At 44.1% G+C, this 23,663-nt stretch overlaps 1 protein-coding gene across 1 annotated transcript in view; it reads left to right on the top strand.

Annotated features, from left to right (window-relative positions):
- Window positions 1-23,663, top strand: part of ESR1 (estrogen receptor 1) — a 507,877-nt gene that overhangs the window by 193,338 nt on the left and 290,876 nt on the right. The window contains exon 3 of the mRNA XM_063917872.1: window positions 21,992-22,108. Coding sequence (XP_063773942.1) covers window positions 21,992-22,108 — 117 coding nt within the window. The remainder of the gene's footprint in view (window positions 1-21,991; window positions 22,109-23,663) is intronic.

The raw sequence follows: 23,663 nt of genomic DNA, 5'->3' as shown, positions 1-23,663 counted from the left end.
AATCATGTGACTGTTTGCCTTATGTCCCTCTTGTTTATAAATAAAAAATGCAAAAAAGAAAAAGAAACACTGTAAAAGTGTAAAGATTATTATTGATTATTGGGAGGGTGTGTCCAAGACTGGGGGAACCGTCATGTCGGCCAGATATCTGGCTGGAAAGTCAGCAGACCCAGTCTGGGGCAGGACAAAATCAGACACAAAAAATGAGACAGACAGCAGAAGAGAAAATTAAATTAAATAAAAAAGAGGGAGAAGGACCAAGAGGCGATAGACAAAGCAGGACTCAAAGAAGAAATTGAAGGGGGTAAAGAAGGGATAAAAAAAAAAAAAGATAAAAAATGGAAAGCAAACAACCAACACAGTATTCCAAGGCTGCAGTCAAAAAGCACTGTACTTCCCTGTCCAACAATCTCAGAAGCAAGAGACCTCCCAGCTCCAGGAAAGAGATACCGTATGAATCACATAAAAGAGATTTACCTGTCTTGTCCCTCATTGACGCCAGTCACGTTTTATATGCTGCCTTGATCTGTAGATTAGTAGCTGTTGGGATTGCTGGTTTATCTCTTTCATAGAGACTGGCAGAATGTGTTGAAGTCAAAGCACTGTGCATGGCACAGGGGGCAAATGATGTTAATCTGAAGCCATTGACCCAAAGGTGGTCTTCCTGATGGTGCCATTTCTGATGGTGCCCTTTCTGAGGTTGGTCTTCCAGAGGTTGGTCTTGTTGAGGTTGGTTTTTCTGAGGTTGCCCTTGTTGATGGTCTGAGACGTCCTGATCTCAACCATGTCCCACTGATGTTCTGGATTGCACCCGTCCAATCAGCTGGACTAATTCCCTCCGGCTTATTGCAGCTGCTGATGAAGTTCACAGTAAATAGTAGGTGCACAAAAGTAAAAAACAAAACACACACACAGCACAGATCTGATTGTGCGCTCTGATCCGGTCAATTGCGGGAAGTATTCACTAGGTACAGAGTACAGACTAGTTTGCTCTTCCTGAGGCTTTTTTCATGCGTCAGCAGCAGCTTCAACTGAGTAAATGCCAGTGACATTGCTGTACGCTGGGGTTTTATACCATGGAGAATTCAAATGTGGCATGCAGGCGGCAGTTGGTGATGGCAGTTGGGGATGGCTGTGCATCAGCTCTCTGCCCTATACCCCACACCATCATCTCCCCACTGATATTACACAGTGACACGTGGGAAATCAGTGTGACATTACATGTTAGTGCTGAGGAGTCATTACACCACGTGGTTTGGGGCATTAACGGCAACTATCTCTGTTCTGCTGCTGGACCCAGTGAGCTCAACTGTCATTGCTGCTGCCATCAATTGGTGATCTCTGTGGTGACAGCTGCCAAACATTATGACATTATCTATCTATCTATCTATCTATCTATCTATCTATCTATCTATCTATCTATCTATCTATCAACTTACAAATAATACAGGGCAAGTATTGCATACTCCCAAATGTATCTAAAGTGGGTACTTAGTAATAAAGGGTGGTCTTCAGGATGCCGGCTCTTGGGATCCCGGCACACAGTATACCGGCGCCGGAATCCTGACAGCCGGCATACCGACACTTATTCTCCCTCGTGGGGGTCCACGACCCCCCTGGAGGGAGAATAAAATAGCGTGGCGAGTGCAGCGAGCCCGCAAGGGGCTCATTTGCGCTCGCCACACTGTCGGCAAGCCGGCGGTCGGGCTCCCGCCGCCGGTATGCTGGTCGCTGGGAGCCCGACCGCTGGCATACCATACCACACCCGTAATGAATGTTGTATAAAGTAATCTCCTTTGTCACAGAAAAAACCAGCACATCACAATGCAAGCAAAATACATTTCTGACCTTGCATTGAGGTATGCTGATTCTGTGACAACAGAGATCTATCTATCTATCTATCTATCTATCTATCTATCTATCTATCTATCTATCTATCTATCCTGTGTATATATATATATATATATATATATACACATCTTGCAGTGGGTCAGGCACTCCAATAACTGAAATAAACGTCCCTGGTGCCCTCACTCTCCAATGGAATAAACAATGCAAATAGTGTGCGGCACTCAGGTTTGCTGAAAAATATTCACCACTGGAAGGGCTCCTTCAATGTTTCAATTTTACTCAGAAAATTGTTATCAGGAAGTATACAAACAATACCTTATATCCCCCACCATTGTGATCGTGTGGCGCCCGTTCGGCGGGATCCGTCCGGCTGATGCGGCGCAAAATGATGACGTCATCGCGCATTGCGCGTCAGTGAAAAAACCCCGTCACCATGGTAACCCGGTGCAGCAATCCTACGTGTAAATAAACAATGTATTTGACATACGCTGGAAGACTCAAACAGTGTAATAATATTAGTTACCGATAGAGCAGTGGTCACATTGATACTCAATCTGCATAAATGAGGTCAAGCCCATAATAAGAAATAAATATAGCGATGCTCTCAGTAACATATAATATGCATACAGTCTGTATAATTTTTTGAGGTGTCTACGCTCCTAATATAATTAATGTGTCCCAATAGAACCAGAGGGACCTTCTGCATAAAGGATACTACATAAACCTGACTAGGAAATGGTAGGTATTATTAATAAAAGCATGCTAATGGTAGTGCATTGTTAAGTCCACGAGGTGTGATTACATCCAATTTCTTTATCCATCGTGATTCACATCTCAAGAGGACCTTGTGTCTATCTCCTCCTCTGATCCTAGCTTGTATGTGATCAATCATGCGGTATCGTAAGCATGCCAAAGGATGTTTATGGATTTTAAAGTGGCGTGCCACTGGTTGATCACTGGTGCCTTTACTCAGGGCCATTCTGATGGCCGATCTATGAGCTGTCATTCTTTCTTTGAATTTTCTCATAGTTTTTCCGATGTAGCTGAGCCCGCATGGACATATAATCTGATAAATCACATAGGTTGATTCACATGTTAAATGATGTTGAATACGTATCTTGTATCTCAAATGCGGGTGACAGAAGGTGTCTCCGGAAATAAGATGTTGACATGACGTACATGTGCATCGGAAGCAACCTAATTTGCGTGCTGGTAAAAAGATTTTGTTTTAGTGGAGATGTCTGTTTTAACCAGCATGTCCCTGAGATTTCTGGATCGCTGGTAACAGGGCATGATGTCCGTTTCCTGTAAGTTAAGTTTATTGTCTGTTTGTATAAGATGCCAATGTTTCTTGGTGATTTTATTAATCTCCTGTGAAGCCATATTGAAGGTACTCTTCCATGGAAATTTATATTTTGATCCATTATTAATCTTCTTCTGTAGCAATGATTCTCGATCCATTGATAATACTTTATATATATATATATATATATACAGATATATCTGTACAGATGTGTCCTCATACATCTTCCTCGATGCGGTGAGAAGATACATGATTACACACTGGAAGATTGCAGTTCTCAACATCTTTGTATGTTGAATCAGGATGCTTTTGGCATCCCGGCGCAGATATACCGACAGCCAGCATCCGGAAGGCTATAGCTCCAAGCCTCCACAAAAAATTAGGCCCATCATCATGACAATATGATGATAACAAATCACCTAAGCGGGCCACATGATGGACCATAAATCATAAGTATTCAAATTGTATTTCTAGTTTTCTCACAAAATTTAGCAATTTTTCTATTCCTGTGTATTTTGTGAGACAGAGGGTCTGATAGTGCAGGGGTGTACACGGCCACATGGCACTGGCCACACCCACACAGCACTGATCACAGCTCCTCACCTTCTTAGTATAGGCCCATAAAACATTTTCAGTTCCAGGTAGGGAGGCCAATCCCGGGATCGGCGGGATCCCGGGATTTGGGCCCCAAAATGCCGGGATTTGAATCCCGGGATTGGAGCCTCCAATCCCGGGATTCAAGGGATTACAGTGCGCATGTGCGGGAGGGTTGGTAGCTGCGCGGGAGGGTGGGTGAGTGTAAGTGAGTGTAAGTAATAACACTTACTATCAGGCGGCCGCGGCAGCCATGGACACGCTGAACACGGCGGCATTTCAAATGAAGCGCCGGCCGCCAGCCAATCAGAGCTGATGGACCGGCAGCCGATCAGGGAAGCTGCCGCGGCAGTGGCAGCCAATCAGGAGCGACTGCTGCGGCAGCTTCCCTGATTGGCTGCTGGTCTGCCAGCTCTGGTTGGCTGGCGGCCGGCGCTTCATTTGAAATGCTGCTGTGTTCAGTGTGTCCATGGCTGCTGCGGCCGCCCGCCTAATAGTAAGTGTTATCACTTACACCCACCCTCCCTCCCGCGCAGCTACCAACCCTCCCGCGCCACTACCTACACCCTCCCTCCCGCACCACTACCTACACCCACCCTCCCGCACCGCTACCTACCCCCATAGGTGTGCGCAGACATTGACAGGCGGGTGCTGCTCCGGACTCCCCCCCCCCCCCCCTCTCCACGGCACGGCATTATAGTGTTCTCTCACCTCCCCTGTCCTGGACATAGACTACTCACCTGGGCCACCCAGGTGAGCAGTCTATATCCAGGACAGGGGAGGTGAGAGAACACTATAATGCCGTGGGGGGGGGGGTAGTCCGGAGCGGCACCCGCCTGTCAGTGTCTGTGCACACCTATGCCTACCCCCTCCCTACCTCCCACACCGCTACCTGCACCCTCCCTCCAGCACTGCTCCCAGTCCCTACATCTTTCACTGGTCCCTACTGCAATCCCGGGATCCCGGGAATCCCGGGATTGACCGTTTTTCAATCCCGGGATTGAGAAAAAAGGCCCGGGATTGGCCTCCCTAGTCCCAGGTCCATGTGTCCCTTTATCCGGCACTGCCTGAAGGTAAGTATCTGTGTGGGTATTAGGGTTAGAGCCCAGGGGAGGGGAGCTAGGGATAGGCACTAGGTGGGGTTAGGGTTTGGCTCTAGGGGGTGGTTAGCCGTACAGCAGCTGCCACCCCCTGAAATTTAGCCCTAGCCACCACCCCTCTAGATTTAGCCCTAGCCGCCACCATAGGAGGGTTGGGGGGGTTAGCTTACTTACCCCCCAAAAGTGGCGGGATTCTCGGGTTTGGGATGCCGGGTCGGTCATGTGACTGCCGGCATCCCGAACGTCGGGATATTGTATCACATCCATTGAATCAATCTGGAAAAAAGTAAAATGTTTTATGTGTTTAATCAAATTTACTTTATTAAAGACTTTATTTAGGAAATCAATGAGGATCAAATGAGGTCCACTAGGTGGACCTCCCAGGTACAAAACAGATCTTTATGAATTTTAGATAGTGATAAGATGATAAGATTGTTTTGTATTAGGCAATTCCATCAAGTCACGAAAAATAATATAAATTTCCCTTTAGACACAAATCTATTGTAAAATCATTAACTTCAGAAGCCAATCTAAACTAATAGGGTTATTCAGGTTTGTTAGCAAACCAAAAAAGATAGCAAATAGACAAAACCACGTTGCACTGCAGGTGGGGCAGATGTAACATGTGCAGAGAGATTTAGATTTGGGTGGGTTATATTGTTTCTGTGCAGGGTAAATACTGGCTGATTAATTTTTATAATGCAATTTAAATTTCAGTTTGAACACACCCACCCAAATCTAAATGCTAACTTTATTGGTTTGCTAAACCTGAATAAGGCTTTGTATAGAAATGGCTCTGTATAGAAATGAAACATATTTTTTTGAGATATAATGCATGACATGATGCTTGTTGCAATATAGATATTTTCCACCAACCACCCCACAGGCTCTGCAACTTCATATGCACACTATATTGAGTAGGTGGAGACAATATGATATGACAAAGCAAATTATCTCTACTGTATGCCCACATGTACTATATGACACTGTTTGTGTCAAGCTGAATCTGCACTGTCACAACTCCAGGCCATCTACCTACTGTATTTTCCCCATATGGAGCGGAGGACAGATTATTTATATATAAAAAAAAAATCACACAATAGAACATTCCAATATAATTTACAGGCAAACAATACGTCACTATAGCCTTCGCTACTCGGCAGTCCAGCAGGAACCATAACCCTAGTCTATCCTGTCTTCAGGCATCCACAAATATCCAAAAAAATCCATTTGCGTCTCTGGCATTTTATGCTGTCTTCAGCTTTCATGTTCCTAGTTCCAAGATGGATTATCCCCTGCCTGGTTCTTCAAATGTTGGAACATACACACACACAGTGGTGAAGTATAAAATGGTATTGAAATTGTCATTGTTCCGTGTATGCCTTCCTCATATACTGTAGGGTGGGAGGTATCCAATTTAATAAACTGCCAGTTTCAGATGTTTTCCACAATATGTATGGATCCCCTTACGTATTAAAAAGGATCCACAGTGGATATCAGAGATATCCGCTGCAGACCCGCTGCACAGCAGTCCCCATAGAATTCTATGGGGCTACGATGTGTCGGTATGCAACAATAGAAGCTGCGTGATAGAAGTCCCCGGAGAGGGATTCTAAGGATCCCTCTCTGTTACCTGATGATTGTGCATGTGCAGGCTGATGTCCGCAATAGAACTCCCTGGTCATATACCTGGAAATCCTCTCTTCACAAGGGACAACAAAGGACAGCTCTTATTGGTAAGTGTACCTGCATACAGGTGTTTACAGACGTTGGTATGTAGATGAAGAGGGCAGGATTTATCGGGATCCAGATGATAGCTCGACAGTTACTGACACTGCACATGCATCTGCAGCGCATTGCGCATAAGCGTCTGCTCACATCCCAGGGTGGACACTGGACACAAGAGGCGGAGAAACAGGTGAAAGAACAGGAGTCTTGAACTACACTGCTCTTCTCCCCCCAGCAAGTTATTTGTCAGCATATTTCGCCATTTCCAGATAGAGAAATAATATTGAGAAGTGAAACGGAAACAAAACATTTTTGTTCTTCTCTGAATTGCTCTCCCCATACTATTAAATTGGCAAGTGATTTTTACTATTATCCATGGCACCGGTGGAGAAGAGGTACGAAGAGGTAAAAAGCCCATCAGACTGTTTCACTACAGAACTGTTGTGAGTAGAGGTGTCGGTGTTCATTATATAGAGTAGCTGCTTTGCCTTTATTTAAACAATCCAAGAACCCACTTCTCGTTGACTATGGCAGTGGCTGGATCTGGTCTTCACTAACCGCTGTGATATTTCTGATTTCTCCAACTCCTCATTTCCCCTCTCTGACCACCACCTCCTCTTCTTTAACTTATCTCTCTCTGCTACTCCATCTCTACCTTCTAAGGCTACCATCATCAAACGTAACATTGAGGCTATCGACACCACTTACCTATCCTCCCTGCTTGATTCACTTCTCTCTCCTATACCGTCTCTCTCATATCCTGAACAAGCCACTTCCCTATATAATGCTTCCCTTATTTCTGCTCTTGACTCTGTTGCTTCACCGACCACTATACTCCCTCGCAGATCAACACCTCATCCCTGGCACCAGATAGCTGCAAAAATGCTTACATACTACTGAGCGACAGTGGAGGAAATCACACTCTAAGGTAGACTTTCTCCATTTCAAATGTATGCTCTCGTCCGTCAGTGCTACCCTTTCCCTCATTAAACAGTCATACTTCAAGAACCTCATCTCCTCCCAGTCTTCGAACCCCCGGCGCATCTTTGCCACTCTCAACTCCCTCCTCTGCCCACCCCCACCTCATTTCCCCTCCTCACTCTCTGCTCTTGATTTTGCCACTTACTTCACATCCAAAATTGACTACAAACGTCAGTACATCACATCCCACCAAACCATAAACAACCAGCTACCTCCTTCCCTTACCACCCTTCCCCATCCTACTGACATCTTGGTGAGGCTACATCTATGGTGAGGCAGTCATGGCCCTCTTCCGCCCCTCCACCTCCCCACTTGAGCCTATCCCCTGCCATCTCCTTCTCTACCTCTCTCTGCATGTTCCCATCTTGCCTACTTCCTCAATCTCTCCCTCTCATGAGGCACTCTGCCCTCTGCCTTCAAGCGTGCACTCGTCTCCCCTATTCTTAAAAAACCTACCATATCCACACACTCTCTCCAACTATTGACCCATCTCTCTCCCCTATTTTGCCTCCAAACTTCATGAGCATATTGTCTACAAATGCTTAACTGCCTTTCTTTCCTCCCACTCGATGCTTGACCAATTCCTGTTTGGCTTCCATCCTCTGCACTCCACTGAAACTGCCCTCACAAAAGTCTGCAGTGACCCTGCTAAATCCAAAGGCAACAACTCTCTGCTTATTCTCCTTGAACCTCTCTGCAGCTTTTGACACTGTGGACCACCATCTCTTTCTGAAGATCCTCCACTCCCTTGATATGCATGATACTACCCTCTCCTGGCTAACCTCCTACATCTCTGACCATTCCTTCTCAGTCTCCTCTCATGACTCCACCTCTCCCTCAATTCCACTAACTGTAGGTTTCCTCCAAGGTTCTGTTCTTGGTAATCTCCTTTTCTCTCTGTACATCCTCTTTAGGTGAGCTTATTAGCCCTTTTGACTTACAATATCATCTCTATGCTGATGATACTCAAATCTACCTTTCCTCCCCTGACCTCTCCCCCTCTCTCCTCACTCGTGTATCCAACTGTCTCTCCGCTATCTCTTCTTGGATGTCCCAGTGCTTTCTTAAACTAAACATGTCTAAGACTGAGCTGATCATCTTCCCATCCTCCCGCACAACCTCGCCTCTAACAATGTCATTATCTATTGATGGCACTACTATCTCCTCTAGCCCCCAAGTGCGCTGTCTTGGAGTAATTCTTGATTCCTCCCTCTCCTTCAGACCACACATTCAGCCCTCTCACAAACCATTCATTTTCATCTTAATAATATTTTCAGGATTAGACCCTTTCTCACCCAGGATGCCACTAAGACCCTTATTCACTCACTGGTCATCTCCAGATTGGACTACTGTAATTTATCTGGCATCCCTGACAAATGCCTCTCTCCACTCCAATCTATCCTCAATGCTGCTGCCTGACTCATCTTCCTCACCAAACGTACTACATTGACCTCCCCTCTCTTACAAGCCCTTCACTGGCTCCCCTTCAGAAACCATTTCAATCTTCTCACACTCTTTACAAAGCCCTCACCCACTCCTCTCCCATTTACATCTTGACCTTATCTATCTTTACACTCCCACCCATCCTCTTTTCTCCGCTAATGCACGCCACCTCTCCTTCCTACTGATTACCTCCTCCCACTCCTACCTCCAAGATTTTGCATGTGCTGTTCCCTTTCTCTGGAATTCTTTACCTCTCCCACTCAGACTCTCCACCTCTCCACAAAACTTCAAACAGGCTCTCAAGATCCTCTTCTTTGCCAAACCCAACCATCTCTTATCCTAAGCCCTCTCTGTCCCATGTGCACTTGCTACCTCAGCTGTGTTACCCCTATATGTGTGCCCCTCCTCTAGAATTTAAGCTTTCACAAGCAGGGCCCTCTTCCCTCATGTGCTTTTCCGTCTCTTACTTAACCTATCTTCTTTTCAATACTCCCTTTGACTGCCCCAAATCCCTCGGTTTTCTGCCTCCCTGATTTTTTTCAGCGTTGTCTGCTGATGCAGCTATGTTTATATACACTGTACTTGTCATACAGTATATTGTATTGAATTCTAAGTCACTGTTTTCTTGTTGTGCTTATTTGTTTATGTACTCTGTAATTTGGCGCTGGGTATCTCATTTTGCCGATTTATAAATAAAGGATAATAATAATAATAATAATAATAATAATAATAAAATTGGCTTGGGATAGCTAAGGGGTAAAATGGTTCAGACTTCAGTCCCTTTACTGTGGGAAATATAGTGCAGCAATGGTAGGGCATGTTTAACCTCTAAAATACTATATGTATTTTATCCAACACCTTCAAGGTTACTGTAGCTTGCTTACATTATTTAAGCATTTGATGGTAATTTTTTAGAGTTATATAAATACTACAAAGCTTATTTTTGCTCAGCTTACAAATACCAGTAATGCCATGGGTACAGTTTCTGGAACTACTGTATATCTTCATAGATCATATTTTCTCAGCTGTTAGTACATCTAACCCCAGGAGTACCGCATACAGGGCCTAATTCAGTAAGGATTGCAAATTCTGCTAATTGCAATCCTTTTGTTTGCATTCTGGGGGCCGGCCATCGCAAGGCAAGGCCGCACAGCATGCTGACCACTGCCTCTGCACTTGACGAAGCAGAAATTGCAATCGCATCGCAATTTCTGCTACATCGTAGAATTTGTGGTTGCCTCCTGTCGGATCAGCTTAACTGTGCCTGCAGGAAGGCTCGCCACCATGTTTCTGATTGCGGCGGCTGCATGTGACGTCACGCAGCCACCGTGATCATGCCCACACCATGCCCCCCATTTCAGCGACACCACCCCCGTTTGGCCGCCTTCGCAACATTCCGTCTCCGCCTAGAAAATGGACCGTTGCCGCCCCCACCCAGCGAATGCCTCTGCCTGATTGACAGGCATAGGCACTTGCATTTTCTGCGGCCCACCGCAGAAAATGTGGGTGCATAGGCGCTTGCATTTTCTACTGCCCACCGCAGAAAATGTGGACGCAGGACGGGCGCTGCGCCCACATCCTTTTACCAATTTTTGCTTTTGGATCGCATTTTGTGATCCAACATAAATTAGCCCCACAGTTTGATTGGCAGATACTAAAATAACAGTTTAGTGGTTTTCCCCAAGTAGTTTGTGCCGTTTCAACACTTTGCTGGAGATTTCAATGCTAATCTCAGTTCTTGTGATCCTTACCATGTAAGTCGAGCCTATATCCCTTCAGGCGTTCATGACCTCCCTTGCCCATTTTTGGGCACAAATGCTGAGAGTCTGTGAACCTCTCCTGAAGCAGCCTTCCCCCCGCAGGATTCTTAGAATGCTAACTTCTCGGGAACACTCACAGGATCTGTTCAGCTGTTCTGAAAAGGCCTCTGAAGCTGTTTCTTGATATTGGTGCCAGTTAAAGAATCTTTCTGTGTCTGTAGAATGGATCCTCGTAATGTTCCTACTTACCCTGCATTGATTCCCGAGTGCTTGGCTTCTCATGGAAACCACTCTGGCAGTATTACCTTCCTGTCTCTCAATACAGGTGGAATTGTTTCCAGCACTTCACTGGAATCTCCATAGTCTCTGTGGGATGATCGCATGGTCTTATCAGCTGTATGCCAGTTCGAGGCAGCCATGCTTCAGCTGGCGATTGTTCCAGTCTGGGTGGTCCTCTTTGTGGCTTCACCTTTGCAGCCTGAGCACATGCTGTCTTTTGGACTTACAGTTGACTGCTGTGGCAGACAGATTTACTATACTTACTCCATGAACACTCAAAAGTTTCTCCAGCCAGGTTATAACCCCATTGCCATTCCTCTCTACTCTACCAATTGTGAAAGTCTCAGAACTGATGTCTACTGACAGTGTTCCAATTGGCAATGGAACTAAGTAAAATCATATTACCATGACCAACTTTATCTTCTGCTGTCTCTTTTAGAGACCATCTCAGACCCTCAGATTGGTATTTCCTTCCCTGCAGGAGATGGACGATTTTGTGGTTGATTACCCTCCATCTAATATGGTGTCCACACCTATTGCTTTGACGAATATGCATATTGTCATCTGTCTTCTACTCCACCTTCTCACCAAGGCAATTTTTTTTTTCCTGCCTTCGGATGGATTCTAACTATATTCTTTGGTAGTTGTATTGTCTGAGGCCTGCTGTTTCTCCAACATGGGATCTGATACACAGCCTGAGGTTAGAATGGCTGGTGGCTTCTCACTGGTTGCCTCAGGGGGCACTGATTGATACCTACAAGCCTGTTTTATTTAATTCTTCTTTTGGACTGTTCGCCTAATTACTGCAATGTTACCACTGCACACCTGCCAACTTATGATGGGCATACAGGATCACGTAAAATACCTATCAGGCCAACAGACATTTTATCTGACAGCCGGACTCTCACAGATATTGTGACCATGCACTGTGAGATATCTCACAGTGTATGCTAATACGTTATCTATGCTCCTCCCAGGGTAGGAGACATTATATCAGTTGCTTCATAGGTAGTGTAGGTACAGTAATAATGCCTGACATTCACACGTGGTCACCTATCCAAGTATTACCCAGGGCCAACACTGCTTAGCTTCCAAGACCATACATGTTCAATGCAGTTGTGGCAGCAGGTTGTACATTGTATGTACAGTGTAAGTTACAAGTCGGCCATGGCAGTATATGCACTACCTGATGCAGCCGACTTGTAACTTTAAAATATCGCATCAGATGGACATGCTGGACAATTCGGCATGTCCAGCCGAGCAAAGTTTTGTGCATACACAATACAAATATCTGGGTGATCTGACTAAGGGGGTAATTCAGAGTTGATTGCAGATGTGCTAAATTTAACACATCTATGATCACATTTACAGACATGCGGGGGGACGCTCAGCACAAGGCTAGTCCACCCCGCATGTCTGGCTCTGCCCCACCATGCAGGTACAAAGGCATCGCACAGTGACAACGCTTTTGTACCTGACGAGTAGCTCCCTGCCAGTGCAGCTCCTGCACGCTGGCAGGGAGCTTTTCGCCGCATCCTGAGTCGCAGTGGCTGCGTGTGACATCATGCATCCACCGCAGCCCGCCCCCCTAACGGTCCGGACACGCCTCCGTTGTCCGGACCGCGCCCCGCCAACGGCGTTCTAACACCGTTGGCACGCCCCCTCCTGTCAACCAGGCAGAGGCGATCGCAGCCCAGAGATGCTGACAGCATCTCACTGGGCTCCTGGGGTGCACGTGCGCACTCCACAAAAAGATTCAGACTGCGATTGCTGCCACTGCAGCGATCCAGTCTGACTTACCCCCTATGTTTGACTGATTGCCCATATCATTGTATAATGTGTGCATAGCATAAGCCTACCTTTTATAGCATATAGACTGCTACTGCTGCATGGCCTCCTGGGTGCTGTTACTTAAATGGCTTGTTTTTCACTTGTGCCCTATATTTATATAAGATTGCTCATTTTACCCACTAGTCCGACTACAGCAATTGATAATTAATACCATTTCTCAGTATGTTTCTTGTTTGTTCTCCTCCCTTGTTCATATCTTTTTAGCACCATGTATTACAGGTTGAGTATCCCTTATCCAAAATGCTTGGGACCAGAGGTATTTTGGATATGGGATTTTTCCGTATTTTGGAATAATTGCATACCATAATGAGATATCATGGTGATGGGGCCTAAATATAAGCACAGAATGCATTTATGTTTCGTATACACCTTATATACACAGCTTGAAGGTCATTATAGCCAATATTTTTTTATAACTTTGTGCATTAAACAAAGCGTGTCTGCATTCACACAATTCATTTATGTTTCATATACACCTTATACACACAGCCTGAGGGTCATTTAATACAATATTTTTAATAACTTTGTGTATTAAACAAAGTTTGTGTACATTGAGCCATCAGAAAACAAAGGTTTCACTATCTCACTCTCACTCAAAAAAGTCCGTATTTCGGAATATTCCGTATTTCGGATATTTGGATATGGGATACTCAACCTGTACTTGCCCTTGTGGACTCTATAGAGGCTACCAATCCCATTTTCACAATTATAACTGGTAGTATCGAATGTTTGGATGGGTAAAAAATAACAAAAGTAGGTTCTGATACTACTACTTTTCTCACATTTTATATATTTGTCTATAACTTTTATATCTGTGCAGTTAATATGTGTCTGTTTTTTGGTATTGTAGCAAAGAACAAATGATTTCTCTTTTGAGGTATACTTGGTGTATTCTGCTGTGATGTATTGCATGTTTCTCCTTAGTAATTCCTTACTTTTTTGGGACCATGGGCCTAATTCAGCATGGATCGCAAAAGCAAAATCTTTCTCTAATGGGCTTATGGTCATTTGGTCGACAAGACTTAGGTCAACAGTCATTAGGTCGACCACTATTGGTCGACATGCATTAGGTCAACATGGTCATTGGGTTGACATGGAAAAAGGTCGACATGAGTTTTCCCATTTTTTCCCATTTTTTGACCTTTTTCATACTTTACGATCCACGTGGACTACAATTGGGAACGGTAACCTGTGCCCGAAGCATGGTGAGCGAAGTGAGCCATGCGAGGGGACACCGTGCTCTAATTGAGGTTTCCCATCACTTTACGAAGAAAACGACACCCTAAAAATGTAACAAAAACTCATGTCGACCTTTTTCCATGTTGACCTTACTCATGTCGACCCAATGACCATGTCGACATAGTGACCCTGTTGACCTAATGCATGTCGACCAATAGTGGTCGACCTAATGACTGTCGACCTAAGTCTTGTCGACCAAATGACCCATACCCCTCTAATGGGCAAAACCATGTGCACTGCAGGTGGGGCAAATATACCATGCAGGGAGAGTTATAGGCCCTACAAACTGGCCGATTGCCGGCCAAGGTGCCCGATGGCCGTTATGGCCGACGGCTGACCCGGCGGGGGGGGGTCTCACCCGGCCCCATAGCCATGCATGCTATTATTGACGATATTGTCCATATTGGCTTGCAGGCATAAATGAGCCGGCACCAATGATGAACGAGCGCGGGGCCGCGCATCGTTCATCGTTGGTGCATACACACTGAGCGATATGAACAATATCTCGTTCATTAATGAACAAGATCATTCATATCGCTCAGTGTAATCGGCCAGTGTGTAGTGCCCTTTAGATTTGGGTGTGGTGTGTTCAAACTGAAATCTAAATTGCAGTGATAAAATAAAGCAGCCAGTATTTACCCTGCACAGAAACCATGGGGGTCATTCCGAGTTGTTCGCTCGGTAAATTTCATCGCATCGCAGTGATTTTCCGCTTAGTGCGCATGCGCAATGTTCGCACTGCGACTGCGCCAAGTAAAATTGCTATGCAGTTAGGAATTTTACTCACGGCTTTTTCTTCGTTCAGGCGATCGTAATGTGATTGACAGGAAGTGGGTGTTTCTGGGGGGAAACTGGCCGTTTTATGGGAGTGTGTGAAAAAACGCTACCGTTTCTGGGAAAAACGCGGGAGTGGCTGGAGAAACGGAGGAGTGTCTGGGCGAACGCTGGGTGTGTTTGTGACGTCAAACCAGGAACGACAAGCACTGAACTGATCGCAGATGCCGAGTAAGTCTGGAGCTACTCAGAAACTGCACAGAGATGTCTTTTCGCAATATTGCGAATCTTTCGTTCGCAATTTTACTATGCTAAGATTCACTCCCAGTAGGCGTAGGCTTAGCGTGTGCAAAGCTGCTAAAAACGGCTTGCGAGCGAACAACTCGGAATGACCCCCCATATAACCCACCCAAATCTAACTCTCTCTGCACATGTTATATCTGCCCCACCTGCAGTGCACATGGTTTTGCCCATTAGAGAAAGATTTTTCTTTTGCAATCCATGCTGAATTGTGCCCCATTTTTATATCTTTACAAGATTGTTACATATCTACCCATTTAATGCTGACAGATGCATTTACAAAATTAATTTTGTTTCATTTTTGTGCAGCTTGGGTTACCCTGGTACAATGGTGTACTGCCTGGCTCCCCATGTTATGTTCTTTTATTAGATGGGAAAATCCCGAATCTGTGGTGATCTACAACATTTTGGATCTTTTTTCAGGATGTTTTATGATAATTATCGTGTCTTCTAGACATATGTTTGCTTTTGCTTTTCTATACACTAATGGTGTCATCCTTGCCTAATATGTTCCTTAAGTCTCATAGTTTCTTACCAGAGTTTGAAGAAATTAAAGATGTGTCTCGTCCTTTCTGGTTTTTATCCCAGAGACACCCATGTTTGTTTGGTGAGGAGAATAAGAAAAAGGTCGAAGCATAGACACTCTGGCGTATTTTTACTAAAGTGCTGGTTTATAGAAATCGAGATGTTTCTCATAGCAACCAGTCAGGTTCTAGTTATTATCTTCTAGAAGGTACTAGATAAATGATAAGTAGAAACTGATTGGTTGCTATGGGCAACATCTCCAATTCTATAAACCTAAGTTAATATAACCCTGTGTGTTATTTTCCTATCAGTACTATAGCTCTGGATTTTGGCTATTTATAAGTTTTTTCTTGAAAGTCAGCCGTTTGATGTGTTGCCTTTAATGTTTTTGAATTTTTTGTATATTGTACTCTTTATGTTTGTCATTTAGGGAATGCATGACACATTGCATTTTGAATGCAATGCATCTCGACACTCTTCGCATTCATAACAGGCTTTATTAAGGCCGCATGCTCGAAAAAAATCTCAAAAGACATCTTTCCCGATAAGAGTTGTCCTTTGCGATATAGGGACTTCCGGAATTAGGACTCAGGAGTCCTTCTGCGTAAGCGTCGAGTGACACATGCAAGGGTGTGTAAAAAAGAAAAAAAAACATACCTACCCAGGGAACGGTGATCGGGGCTCCGGTGCGGCCTGCCAGTCATCGGGGCTCCCTGCTGCTCCTGTGACCTCCGATGCAGTAAAGTGATGCTGCAGTGCAAAGTGGCAGCTCACTTTACAGCAGCAGAGGTCACAGCAAGCAGGAAGCCCCGATTAATGACAGCTGTCCAGGAGCTTCGATCCCAAGGTGTTGGTTAGTATGATCACTGGTGGGGGTGGGGTTTGTGATGCAGGGTTCACGATGGGGGGGTGTCGACCCGGCAGCGGCGATAGAAGCGATGTCAGTGGTGGAAGCGCAAGCGCAGCATATACTCAGGCTATTTTTTATGAAAAATATCCCGATAATGCTGCGGAGTGGGATCGCAGGGATAGACAAAACATTAATTATGCTGCTTTCACATCGCAATGCCGGGTTGCACCCGAAAATTGGAAACGGGTCCTTCCCGGGTGCAACACGGCATTCAACACTTTCACATTGGCTTCCTGAAAAGGCCATCGCGTGCGGGGGGCGGAACCGGCATTGGGGGCGGGTGCAGAGGCAGAGCTGGGAGATGAGATCATCTCCACACTGCCTCTGCCTAGGCTGTGAATGAGTCCCGGCAACCCGTTCACGCTGCACGGGACCCAGTAATAACCGAGAGCCGGATTAAGGGGGTGCGCTTTGGGGGTAAGTAACGCGGGTCCCCCCACTGTAACAGGGCCCCCCGCCACCCACCACAGATCGGATCTCTTATACCGATCCAATCTGCGGCTCCTCTGCTCCCTGCTAGCACCACTGACGGCCAGTCAGCCAAAGGTTTGCTGGATACCCAAGCCAAGTGACGGCTCCGCTTTCTAATACTATATGAAACTACAGCCTGCGGCTCCATGACTGGTTGGAGCGCAGGCTGCAGGGAAGAAGGAGGCGGGATCCCAGGCATGCACAGCTTCGGCGTGTGGAGCTGGTTGTACCCGGTCCTGCAGGAAGAGAGAGGAACGTGCAAGCTCTCTCTCTTTCTGTTCTGTGTGTGCCACACATCACAGCATGGCTGCCAGCAGCACAGCGATGCAAAAGTAAGATGGACTGCATTAACTTTTTTTTTTGTTAATGTTATTATAGAAATTTGGAGTTAATGGGATATATATATATATATATATATATATATATATATATATATAAAACATACTTTATCTCCACTATGTGGAAATGATAGCACTCTCCAGTGAACAAAGATTGTTCACATTTAATGTCAAAGTCAATCTCACAGTTCCCAGAAGGTGTCCAACGTTTCGGTCCGCACCAGTTTCCTACCTCCACTTTGACTTGTGCTGAAAAGTTGAATCTTCTGACTATGCTGCCTAAACCTTGAAAAAGGTCCTGGTGTGGACCGAAACGTTGGACACCTTCTGGGAACTGTGAGATTGACTTTGACATTAAATGTGAACAATCTTTGATTTAATTTGATATCCTAGTCTGGAGAGTGCTATCATTTCCACATAGTGGAGATAAAGTATGTTGTACTATGGGTCCCACCTTGTGTAAGGTTGGACTTTGATTGGCACCCCAGCTGCTGGCTGTGATGTTTGAGAGTGCAGGGATCCTTACATATATATAGTGTCAAAACTCCAGCAGACTGTCACAATCGTGGACTGAACAAAAAGTTTCTTTAATACATCCTACGGCGTTTCAGGGTATAACCCCGTCGTCAGGGACACGCTATGTCCCTGACAACGGGGTTGTACCCCGAAACGCCGTAGGATGTATTAAAGAAACTTTTTCTTCAGTCCACGATTATGACAGTCTGCTTGAATGCCGCTGGACTTTTGACACTATATTGAGCAACTCAGTCTGCTTACGGAGGGCACCGCAGCAGTTAACTCTTGCATCCACTTTGAGTGCCGGGTGAAATGTTTCTCTCTCTCTCTCTCTCTCTCTCTCTCTATATATATATATATATACACACACACACACACACACACACACACACACACACACACACACACACACACACACACACAGTAGTGCTGCACTCACAGCTCAATTAATCATGCTATACCAGTTTGTAATATAGCAATGTTTCAGTGCGTCACATTTTCTTCAGTATACCCTGAATATATACAGTATATTTACACTGGGAGTGCCGATCATGTTGGAAACATATATCCAAACTACCCCATCCTCCCCTAGTTTAAATTATACAGCGTGTGTCATATATATATATATATATATATATATATATATATGTGCAAAAAATGGATTCCCAGGGGAGCTAACTTTTATGTAGTTAGATGGCTGTTTCTAATCTTCAAGTTATGACCACAATTTGTAAAAGACCGTTTATTCATATGTTTGACAATGAACCACAGTTTATACAATTGCCATGTATGTTGTTTAAAAACAATATATCAATATTAAAAACATAACACTCTAAACATGATAGCTATTCAGAGGTGCCATTGTCTATCCTGAAAAGCTCAATCAAATTGATTTTTATCATTGCTGTTTTATACTGATCTTGTATACATTGAGACCATCATCGTTGTACCGTTGCATACCATATAAGCTTATTCAAATCTCTTTGATGTTTAAGACCCCCTGATGAAGTCCATTGGACGAAATGCGTTGGGTTACTCACGGTTGTGAGATCATCAAACATCCCATGATTCGCTTTGGAGAGGTCATTGGATTAAGAAATATAATTTCAACTACAATACTCATGTTTAGAGTTGTTATGTTTTTAATATTGATATATTGTTTTTAAACAACATATATGGCAATTGTATAACCTGTGGTTCATTGTCAAACATATGAATAAACGGTCTTTTTACAAATTGTTGTCATAACTTGGAGATTAGAAACAGGCATCTAACTACATAAAAGAATCCATTTTTTGCACATTTTAGTTTTTGTACTCCATCTAACAGGGGGTATTTTCCCGGGGTGTAGCTGAACAGAGCGCAGTATTGGGTCTACATTTCGTCTGTTTTAAGTACCCTGTGCCCCACGAAGTCTTAATCCAGCTCTGTAATAACCCGGGAATAACCCTTCTTTATTCCTGGGTTGAATAACCGGCTCATGTGAACCGGGATTTCTAAAGTGACCCCTTTTACACCGCACAGCGACCTGTCGACAAAAGGTCAACAGTTTAAATGGTCGACATGACAATGGTCGACACAAGTTTTTTTGGGGGGAGTTCACATATTTTTAACATTTTGCTTGATTCACCACCCAGGTGGACTACGATTTGGAATAATAACCTGTAATGAGGGGAGCGAGGCACCTTGATATAATTGTGGGCACACATCATGAAATATAGAAAAAATGTAATCAATTCCTAGAGATGGAGCCACGCTAGTCGTGGCTCCATCTGTGACTAGGTGCGCCCGCGCGCGCCTAGTGCCGAGAGCGTCTCCGTCCGTCCTCAGATGAGCGCAGCTCCATCTGTATGTGTGACATTTCATGGCCTTATGCACATAGTTTTCTCGAATTCTAATCAATAAAGCATTATACTGTACTGTATATATAAAAACAATTGCTATTATACAGCTCCTTCATAAGTACCAACCAACCAGTCTTTTTCTAGAAACATTGACACAAATATTGTAGGACATCTCATTATGCTATTTGAATATAAGGAAGGAAAACAAAATAATCTTGTACATTTCTAGGATTGTCATAGTGTGCAATAACTCCATCTGAAACAGATATATTAACTAAGACAAAATGTTTAATAATGGTTCAGAAAGAACCTACAGTATAAACAGATAAAGATGTGCTGCGGAATTCACGTTTTCTAATATTGCCCTACACACAAGGAGCTGGCTAAGCTGGGAAGGGATGTTCTGGGGAATTCTCATTTTTCCATTATTACACTAAACACATGGAGCTTGCAGGCAACCCAGCAGCATCTCAATGGCAGACTGCTTCAATTAGCCTTGTGCAAACACTGCTTGTTATGTAACTTGGACAGTACATTAAAAATAAAGAATATTCTTGGAGTTATTAAATATGATGTTGTTGTTGTTGTTGTTGTTGTTGTTGTTGTTGTTGTTATTATTATCCTTTATTTATATGGTGCCACAAGGGATCCGCAGCACCCATTACAGAGACAATAAACAAATGACAATATAGGGCCTAATTCAGACCTGATCGCAGCAGCAAATTTGTTCTCTAATGGGCAAAACCATGTGCAGTGCAAGTGGGGCAGATATAACATGTGCAGAGAGAGGTAGATTTGGGTGGGGTGTGTTCAAACTGAAATCTAAATTGCAGTGTAAAAATAAAGCAGCCAGTATTTACCCTGCACAGAAACACTACAACCCACCCAAATCTAACTCTCTCAGCACATGTTACATCTGCTCCACCTGCAGTGCACATGGGGGGTAATTCAGATCTGATTGCTGCTCAGAGGCAGAACTCTGGGAGGCAACAGAGTCATCTGCCGCCGGGCTCCTGCTCTGAAGGGTGGCACCTCTGCTCCCATTCTGTGACACCAGTGAATTAAGTTAATTGATAGCTGCCGCTGTCTTTTCAGTGGTCTTCCTCACTAGTCCCTGTACCTTACAAAGCACATCCTCTTTATTATACACATTTTGCAAGTGTCACACCCAGGATTAGAAACCACCACCTATTACACTGGAAGCAGACACCTTACTGATGAAGCTGTTTGCGCCTGTATAGGAAATATGAGAATTTTAACTATAGGAAGATACTTCTCTGACAATTACACGTAACTTCATATTAGTTAGCATTCTCATGCTTCCTTTACAGGAGCAAATAGCTCCATCAGTAAAGTGTCTGCTGTTACACACACACACACACACACACACACACACACACACACACACACACACACACACACACACACACACACTTATCTTGATATAGGAAATAGGGTGGCACCAATATTTATCTTGCCTCCGGGCAACTGGGACGAACTTACACCACTGTTGCTGCTGTGCATTTTCGCACAGCGGGTGATCAGATCAGAACTGCGCATGCACCGCACTGCGCCAGCATGTCACACGGCTGCAATGGGCATCGGCGCCCTGCGACGGGATGGTGCGAAGGATCTATTTGCACAGTCAAGGAGATTGACAGGAAGAAGCCGTATGTGGGTGTCAACTGACCGTTTTCAGGGAGTGTCCGGAAAAACGTAGGTGGGCTCAAGCCACTGGGAAAGTATAAAACAACCCCCGAAGCCACCCTCAGACCACCCCTGTGTACCTGGCAGCTGTCTTGGGGGTAAAAAGTAACGTTGCGATGGTCGCAATGTTACCGATCTTCCCGACCGATGTTCCGATGTTTGAGGAAAAATGATTTACAAAAAAAATTCCTTTTTTTTTATCTAAAATCATTTTGGATAAGGTTATATTCATGTTCTTCACCTAATTCACTAATAAAACAACCCGCCAATTTCAGAACGGTTTTTGAGGGACAAAAAAAAACGTCAGTTAAGTGGTTAAAACGAGACTACTTGATCTATTTTTTTTTAAACTATTTTTAGATTTGTGTGGGTTGTCATCTTTCACTCTGATATGATCGGCAAATGGGTTCTAAAGGTAATCAATACAACCATTTCACAGGCAGTGGATTTTATTAAAAACTCTCTTTTTCTTGACAGGACATAACGATTACATGTGCCCCGCAACCAATCAGTGCACCATCGACAAAAACAGGAGAAAGAGCTGCCAAGCCTGTCGTCTCCGCAAATGCTATGAAGTGGGAATGATGAAAGGGGGTATGTACGGAGTGCACTGAGAAATGTGACTGCTGAATGTAAAAGATATCTCACTTTGTCCTGATAAAAGAAACTTGCTTTCAAAATAATATAGCATGCTCTCTAATGGCTCACCAAAATGTTCACATAAAGCTGTGAGTCTTACAGAATAAATGTTGAAATCTAATGCTGTTGACGCATGCATTGTCTGACGTTACTGTGCATTTATTGTGATTTGTCGGATAACTGTGTGAAACTTTTACTAAACAGGAACCTACTGTGTATACAAGTGTCTTTGTATACTCCGAAAATAATGTCTGTACCAATTATAGTGTTTGTGGCCACAATTATAAGACATGGCGACTCACTTTAGAAATGATAGGTATAGAATAAATAAATAAAACCTGATTTTTTCCGATGCTTGCTTAGTACAGTATCTGGTCATTCAAGTTTTGAAAATAGTAAATTTATGCAAATCAGTTTGGAAACTATTTGGTTCAACTTAATGAAATGAAATTAATGGTGAAAGGGGCAAGTTGTCGTTGCAACAGCACCTGAACTTACCCACCTCATGGCCCGATCTCACACTACACAGTCAAAAAGTTACAGCATATTTTGGCATAGCAATATGAGTTTCAGCATGCCTCCATCCTGACACTGAGCCTGTCTCAGCATTAAGAGGTTAACAACCACGGTCTGAAAATACAATTTCCCAGTGGGGCTTATGGACAATCTGTCACTGCTACCAATAAAACAATGCTAGTTGATTCCTGTAAGAGACGTACAGTCGGTCTCATTGACATCCAGATCTAGTGTTCTAGCGTTATTATGAGTTGGAGTAATATTACTTCATGCATTTGACTGTCACCATAGTTAGATTCAGTGGCGTAAGTTTGTCCCAGTTGCCCGGAGGCAAGAAAAATATTGTCGAACCCCCCCCCCCCCCCCCCATATATATATATATATATATATATATATATATATATATATATATTGCTCCTGCATAGCAAGCCTGCGGATTCTAACTATACGAAGCTACTACAAAACCATTGCAACTGGGCAGATCTATGTAGGGGTCCAGCCACACACTACATAGATCTGCTCAGTCACTCACAATGCTGATTATTTCTCTGACAATTAACTTGCAAGTGTCATATCCAGGATTAGAACCCACAACCTATTACACTGGAAGCATGCACCTAACTGATGGAGATATTTGCTCTTGCATAGGAAGTATGAGAATTCTAACTATATGAAGTTACTTGTAATAGTCAAAGAAATAACTTCATATAGTTAGAATTCTCATGCTTCCTTTATAGGAGCAAATAGCTTCATCAGTAAGGTGTCTGCTTCCAGTATATCTATAATAAAGAGGGTGTGATTTGTAAGGTGCAGTGACTAGTGGGAAAGTCGGCTACAGAAGAGATACCGGCTGCTGTCAATTAACTTAATTGATTAATGTCGCTAAAAACACAGAACCGGAGAAGTGCCCCCCTTCAAAGCAGGAGCCCGGCGGCAGTTGACTCTGTTGCCTCCCAGAGTTCTGCCTCTGGTTAGATTTAAACTGGCAGAATTA

Source organism: Pseudophryne corroboree, chromosome 4, assembly GCF_028390025.1.
Source record: "Pseudophryne corroboree isolate aPseCor3 chromosome 4, aPseCor3.hap2, whole genome shotgun sequence".
Lineage (NCBI taxonomy): Eukaryota > Metazoa > Chordata > Amphibia > Anura > Myobatrachidae > Pseudophryne > Pseudophryne corroboree.
The sequence above is the reverse complement of the archived record's forward strand: the minus strand, read 5'-3'. Positions and strand labels throughout refer to the sequence as shown.